General features: G+C 48.7%; 1 protein-coding gene across 5 annotated transcripts in view; it reads right to left on the bottom strand.

Moving 5' to 3' along the window:
• Positions 1 to 7,309, bottom strand: part of LOC108101880 — a 32,047-nt gene extending 24,738 nt beyond the window's left edge. Inside the window, exons 1-2 of one of the 5 annotated variants that reach the window (XM_017206423.2) lie at positions 7,234 to 7,309; positions 3,419 to 5,187 (exon numbers count right to left, since the gene is read on the bottom strand). In XM_017206423.2, the coding sequence (XP_017061912.1) occupies positions 3,419 to 4,675 (1,257 nt within the window). In that variant the 5' untranslated portion in view covers positions 4,676 to 5,187; positions 7,234 to 7,309. The other 4 variants (XM_017206420.2, XM_017206424.2, XM_017206425.2 and 1 more) reach the window with 4 other exon arrangements.
• Between the last annotated feature and the right edge of the window lie 232 nt (positions 7,310 to 7,541).

Consider the following 7,541-nt stretch of genomic DNA (forward strand, 5'->3'; position numbering starts at 1 on the left):
AATTTGGCATTTACTTGCAATATACTGATTAATTTCTGGAATGGGTTGAAATGTAAAGAAAACTCTTTTCGACTTACAAAAATCAATGATACCAAAGCTGTTATCGTGAAATTTAAATTAATTGAAAGCATTTTTTTACTATTGATTATACACGAATCACATACTCTCTCGATGGCCTAGGAAAATACATTTTGAAAAACAAGCTCTTGGCAAAACATGTTTTCAGCACATCCAATTTCAACATTGTTTTCGTCGGCTTTCATTTTAATGAAACGGCATGAGGCGGAGTAATTTGCATATGGCATTTCCTGTAATCAATTGCAATCTTTTCATTCGATTGAAACTGCGAGACCAAGAGCAGAAATCAGAGAATTAAACTCCGGGCCGGGCTGCAAGGCTGGCAAACAGCAATGGGAAATTACCACAATTGATGCATATAGACATCTGGGCACTGAGCAGATTCAGATTCAGATTCCATTCAGGCAGACGACGACGATATTCGCACAGAGCTGGCGCATTTGCCTGCGGGCGGGAAATTTATGACAGTTTTCGGTTATTTGTGTCTGGCTGGGTTCCGTTGGCTCGAAATCTCGGTGGCTCGTTGGCTCGATGGCTCGGCAGTGGGAGTGATGTAACCAAAAGGAGCAGAGCAACCTGCAACAGCAAAGTGCAGCAGCAACAGCAGCAGCAGCAACTGCTTACAAAATAATTGATTTTGTACACATCCTTGACACAAATAAACATTCGCTCGGCTCTGCCAAAGTTGAACCACCAAGAGGCAGCCATGTTGGGGGTCGCAGGCAGAGCCCTGTGAAAATTTTGAATTAAATTCACAACAAGCTAAAGGATTTTTAATTGAATTTGAGGGGTTTCAGCAGTTAATCCAGTTGGCAGTTGGCAGTCGCACAGTTTGCACAGTAACAGGCGAAAGTTTAATGAATCCAATGAAATTTTTGCGCTCGATTGGAGTGTTTGTACGTTTTCTGTTTGGCTCCCCTGAAAACACAGAGCAAACTGAAGTGCAAGTCACCAGGACTCGCAAAAGGGCTGGCCCAGAACGGGACTGATTAAATCACCCGAAAGAGAGCAAAGCAACTCAACTCGATTCCTCCATTCTACGACTCCAGGATATTTGGTTTCGAATGGCACTCGTCGCAGGGCCCAAGTGCCCCAACAGCCCACGCATCCAGCCACCTGGCAGCTTGGAGTCCTCGATATCCCTAACCCTCTGCACTCGACACTGTGACAAGAGCCTCCTGGCTGCAGGATGCCTTTGCATGGCAATCCACTGGGGCATCAACACATCAACAGGCCGCCGAATGCTGCGAGTTTCGCCATCATAAATTCTGCACTCGCTTCGCAAAAACTGCCACCAAAAGAGAATGGCAGAATGGCAAAATGGCAGAATGGCAGACTGGCAAAAAGGCAGAGAGAAAAGGGCCGAAAGGCAGAGCTTAGTCCACTATAAAAACTGGCGACTGAAGAACTGTTGGCTAATTTGCCGCTGATGCAGGCATGTCGCTCTTTTGCGACACGACTTAATTGAAAGTTCGGACAGGTCTTTGTGCTGCAATTTGATGACGGGATTTTGACTTTAAGTCCTGGGTCAAAGACTAAAAGCAAAGCTTACTAAAGCAATTATAAACAGAAACATATTCTATTCGAGAAAGGCGGTTTATGTAGTTAATAAGATTAAACATGTTAAGAAATTTCTTCATCAGCTCAGTAAATGCCTTTTCAACTGAGAGCATTCAACTCCGGATTAAAAAATAATACATATAAAGTTATATAAATCAGCAAAAGGGTTTCTTGGAACAAAATCAATTAACTGATATAGAAATAAGATACAGGAATTTATTATCGAAAGATTTAATTCAAGTTTGACCCCTCAAATATCATAAATTAGTCGTTGAAGCAGCTCGATTGATTGAATTGCTATACCGCAACAGGAATAATTGTAGACAATCGGAATTAAATACATTGGAAATGAGGTATTTTCGCCTTTCCCTCACGATAATTGGAAAATCAATACTGAGTGGGTTCGAGCTAATTGTCTGACAGTCGGAGACCAAGAATGCCACAAAAGTTGTGGCCTTTTCAGACCGAGAGGCAAAAAAGGCGAGAAACTATTCGAATCAATTAAATTTGCATTAGGGCGAATGCATTAATAAATATTAAGATCTCAATTACACTTGGCAGAGCCAATCGAGTGCGGAGAAGGGGGATCGGGGAATCGGGGGGCGGCAGGACCTCCGTAGGTGAGTGGTTAGCCGGGATTTTTTGGCAGGCGACCAAGAACGAGCGAGCCGAGAAAAGAAATCAATTTGAAAGTGTTTGCCTGCCCCTCCCCGCCCCTTTCGCCCACTTCGCCCACTTTCTGGCACAATTACCAAGGCATTTTCGCTGATTTGCAGCACGTTTTGCCAGTTTCCAGTTGCCAGCACTACCGCTGATGATTCCGGCGAAGACGATGATGACGATTGCGGCAATGATGAAGCTGTCGGGGCACTCGAAATGGTCGAAGATGTGGCGCACAATTGTCACAACGAACACGGGTAGCGGCGAAAAAATCACTTCTTCCCTTGGCAGTTTGAGTGGCAAGCCAACAAAACCAAAGTAGCTGCCTCGATAGCGACAATAATAATGTGGCAAGGGCCGTGCTGGCAGGCTTCACACAGGAAAAACTTACGGCTGCCGCTCACCGAACTTTAATTGACTTTAAAAGTAATGAATTTTAGTGCCGTCCCCCGAAAGAGCCATCGCATCGAGGTGTCCAACAATCGACAGAGCTTTCAATATACGTATTGCCGAGTCTGAGCCACATCGCCGAGTCCCAATGGCCAGGGACCATTGCCAGTCGCCCTGCTCGAGAATCCCTTGAAATGCACACAATTTGTATATGCATTCGAGTGGTCCTTTGTGCGTGTTCCTAGCATTTGCATCGGTGTGCACTTAAGCCGAGCTTTGTTGTCGATTGCTCGACAGCTCCTTGCACAGAGAAAAAATGTGCTTTTAAATGCCAGGGGTGCCCTTGACGAAACAACAGCAGTTCAGGGGAAAAATCGTTCACAAATTCAACATCCCAGAATGTCTACAAATGTCGGGGAAAATTTATCATGCTTGCTACGGCTATAAACTTTACATTATTTCGATTAAAGCAGCAGATGGGGAAAAAGCGTACCTACAACCTTACATAAGCTGTCCTTAGATTATTTTGAGCTAGATGCTGTTCTTTTAAATACCAGCAATCGAAAATCAAGGTGAAAAGCCATGTTCAAGTGAATTTCAAACTTATATTCCTAAAGACATCTTACAGAGAAGTAAATCCCTTGCAAGGTAAGTACAGTTACTTCTTGATTGGTTGGGCGATAGATAGTCCAAGGATCCAATATATCCACTAGACTGGGGTCGAACTCACCTGCAAGTCGGTTGCTGTGCCCGGCTGTGCCAGATCACAGGCTGATATCCAAGGATTAAGGCGTGTTAGCGAAGTCGCGGTGCCGAGAATGGACTTCTTCAGGTCCACGGGCGCTGGCAAGGATGTGGTGGTGCTGGCTCCCGCCGACTCGGTGGTGGCCACGGCGGACTGGCTGCTATCCTGGTGGCCAATCAGCTGGGCCGTCTGGGCATCAAGGATGTGGCCGCTGGCCTCCCGTTTGTTATTGTTATTATCGTAGCTGTTGGCGAACTCCTTCGAGTGGCTGTGGCTCTCGCTGTTGTCGCTGTGCTGCAGGACGCCCTCATCAATCAGTCGGCTCTCGTCCTGCTGCTGCTGTTCGGTTTCTGTTTCCGCTTCCGTTTCTGTCTCCCTCTCCCTCTCGGTCTCTCTCTCCGTCTCCGTCTCGGTCTCCGTTTCCGTCTCGGTCTCCGTTTCGCTCTCTGGCTCTGTGTCTATTTCCGTTTCCGCTTCGGGTTGCTGTTGCTGTTGCTGATGCGGTTGTTGCTGCTTCTTCTGCTGCTGCTGCTGCTGCCGCGGCTGAAGATTGTAGTCCTCCTCGTCGGCGTCCTCGTTGAGCTTGATCAGGCGATCGAAGGACTCCTCGGAGAGCAGGTCGTCCTCGGCCACCAGGGCAAAGATGTCCTGGTCCTCGTCGTAGGCCTGCGAAGAGGGGAACTGCACGGTCAGGCCGCGGTCCTCCTCCTCCTGCTGGCTCCTCCCCTCGCTGGACTCTGTGACCCCGGATCCCTGAGTTCCCTTGTCCGCAGATCCTGCTGCTGTTCCGCCCGCCCTACCTGCGATGTCCCTGCTGCTGCTGCTGCTACTGCTGCTGCTGCTGCTGCTGCTGGTGCTGCTGCTCTCGCGTCGCCGCCGCCGCTGATGCCGCCTGTCCGTGATCCGCGAGGACGTCCAGGACTCGGAGTGTCCCCGCTCCCGGCCGTACCGGTCGTATTGGTCGTACTGGTCGTACTCCTGCGGCAACTGGAAGTGGAGCGCGAAGTCGAGGTGGTGGGGCAGGAAGATGGGCAGCAAGTACGAGCCAGAGCTGCCAATGGACGGTAACGTGGGTGCAACCCCGCCTCTGCCCCCTCTGCCGCCGGATGTCGCGGATGTTGTTGCTGCCGCTGCCGCTGTTGGTGTCGCTGTTGCTGAGCTGCTGATGCTGCTGCTGCTGCCACGCCGAGCCCCCGAAATAAACGCAAGCGCCATCACGACCAGCCCGGGTCCTGGCCGCATATTGACCTCGGGTTCGGCGGTGCTAGCATGGTGCAGGCCCGCTTGAGACGCGCTTGCGACTCCAATTCAATGCGAGTAATGATGGGCTCATGGCCCCATCATCATCAGAAGTGTGGGCTGCGCAGCGGTATTCCTGGTGTCCGTCTGATCCCGCCGATCCTGCTGATCCCGCTGATCCCGCCAGAGCCGCTCCAGCTTCGGCTTCAGTTGCTGCCCAGCGTCGTCCACATCCAGCGGCATTAATCCCGGCCAGAGTCCCAGGTTCCCGGTTCCGAATCACCAGCACTCGAGTCACCAGCACTTCGATTGAGGGGCCGCGATTTAACACTCCGCTGCTGCTCTCATAATACTCTTAATTATTAATTATTATTATTGTTGTGTTGGTTGTTGGTGGTGCACATTAACCTTGGAATTGGATTTGGACATTTTGAAATTCGTTTGCTTCGTTGAATTGGTTTTTGCTTGATTCTTGTTTGGTTTGGGTTGCTCACATAATTAATTAATTAAGAAATCTGCACGGAGACAAATAAGTTGTGGTTAGGCACTTTTAGGGGCATTTTTCCGATTTTAATGTGTGTTTTTCAGTCAAAAAAAAAATAAGTGGGGGAATGTTCGAAAATATTCTGTGCGCTCACGCTCTCGATTTCCCAATGCGCTCTATTTGCGCTCTCTCAAAATCATTAAGCTAATGCTAATGGGCAGGAATATGTTTTGGGAACTCCGTTTTTTCGAAGCAGTTAAACTGAAAACATTTCGAAACAGTTTTATTGTACTTTTATCCTTTTTAAATTAATTTAATTTAGAATTTTTCTGCCAAAAGGACTTCGTTTTGCCGAAGCTTTTGAACGGTTTAACCGAACGAACGCGAACACCGCACAAAAGAAGAAAGCCGAAAAAAAACGGTCGTGGAAATCCCGTATATCTAACACACACACGCACGCACACACTTACAGCGACAGGCAGTGCAAAGAAATTTATATAATTCGCTGCTCTGCTCTGCTTCTTTCTGCTTTCTCTCAGCCGCTGGTTGTTTTTGTTGGCTTTCGCTGCAAACACAAAAACAGCGAACGCAGGGATCCATCCGCAAGGAGCACGAGGACTCGAATTCGTGGGTGTAAGCGGTGGCTCTCTCATCCACCCACACACACACACACACACGCATCCACGCTCGCTCTCTTTCTTTCTCTCTCTCCCTTTTGTACTGCGTGTGCGGGTGTGTGCGTGAGTAGTTACTTAGGGCAGCCAGGCAAGCACTCCGCTTGCCACTTTTTCTTCTTTTTTTTTGCTCGGATTTCAGCCAAGAAGAAGAAGTTGGCTAGGAACAAGAAGAGGCATAACCGAAAGAAGAAGAAGAAGCAGAGGCAGCAGGACCAAAAGAAGTCGCCCCTTTCGCTGTGTTGGTGGTAAGCCTATGCGTGTGAGCCTCTCCTGGCTTTCTCTCTGGCCTGCTGTTGGTGTTAGTGGTAGAGCTCGAATCCAAGAAGTGGAAATCGAAGCATATTTTAAATAAGTCAAAAAAGACTCCCAAATCATATTCTTTCTCCCCGATTTTGAACAAAAGACCTCGAGAACGTGTGTATCACAAAGAACGATAGATTCTTATTCAGCTTCTTCGTGTTTCATTTAAATCCTCGATTGTCCTCTTCGCTTTCTTTCGCAGGCTTTCTGCCTTCGCTCTTTTGTGTGTTAACTTTCACTTTTGTTTTATTTGCTGCGTTGACACTGCGCACACACACACACACGCACACACACACGAACGCACACACACTCGTGGCTAGGTGTATATGTATAAGGATTTTCTCTTTTTTTTTGTTGGTGCGTGTGCTGGCTGAGGGATCCTTTCATTTCAGTACAACAGCCGCTTATATAAGCCCGGAACGTATCACGAAAACTTTGGAACACTCTTAGCGGGTTTTGGGTTTTCTTTCGGGCTTTTTCCTATGCCCTGCGAATCGAACGGCGTTTTGGGCGAGCGAAAAACTCCCCGAGATGCGGGGCATTAATTTTTGCATTATATAACATTTTTGTGGGGGGCGCACCGTTCGCTTTTCGGGCGAATTAACGAGTTCGAAAGCACTTTGGTAACACTTTTTTCGAGTGGCAAATACTCGGTGGCCTGCCTATGTGCAAATATGTAAATAGGTAAATATGTACTAAAACTCGGAGGGGGAAGGGGGAGCTCTACATCTTCTTCTTCTTCGCAGAGCGCAGCATCAACGGCCGTGTAACGGTTATTTTCGCATGTGTGGGCGGGGACACACGGCCGAGTGCGGGGGGCGTGGTACGGAGGTCCTCGAGAGTTATGCTTGGCAGATTTTCCTGCTTCTTTTCCGTTTTCTTATTCGGTTAACATTGCGTTTTGGCTTCGATTTGGGTTATGATTATGTTTTTTCGGTTAGTTTCGCAGACGAGCCATCGCCAACGAAAGTCTGAGGACCCGAGTACCGTTTGATTCACTGAGCTCGCTGAAGGGCTGGAGGCTGCTGCTCCTGCTCTTTTTACTGGCTAGAATTCTGTGTGTTTTTTGTGGACGCGACGTCGCAGGACAAATACCGTACAATCCTGCTTCCTGCTGATGGCCCCAAACGGCACTGACTGTGCCACAATTGCAGATGGCGCTCGACTGGAATGTGCGAGCGGTCCTCAAGGAGCCGAGTGGTTCGCGACGCCACCCGAACGCTCGACCGAACTCACGCCCGAGGGCAGAGCAGCTGACAAAGGAGAGCCGCCTGCTCTCCGATGCGCGGTCGCTCTCCGCCGCCTTCCAGGACTCGTCCTGCGGTCCTGCCGTCCCGTTAACAGAGCCGCTGTTAACTAACAGCCGGTTCGAAAAGCCATTTTTGGGGCCAGTTCGAGTTGAAGTAAG

The sequence above is a fragment of the Drosophila ficusphila genome, unplaced genomic scaffold (assembly GCF_018152265.1).
Source record: "Drosophila ficusphila isolate 14025-0441.05 unplaced genomic scaffold, ASM1815226v1 contig_414, whole genome shotgun sequence".
Classification (NCBI taxonomy): domain Eukaryota; kingdom Metazoa; phylum Arthropoda; class Insecta; order Diptera; family Drosophilidae; genus Drosophila; species Drosophila ficusphila.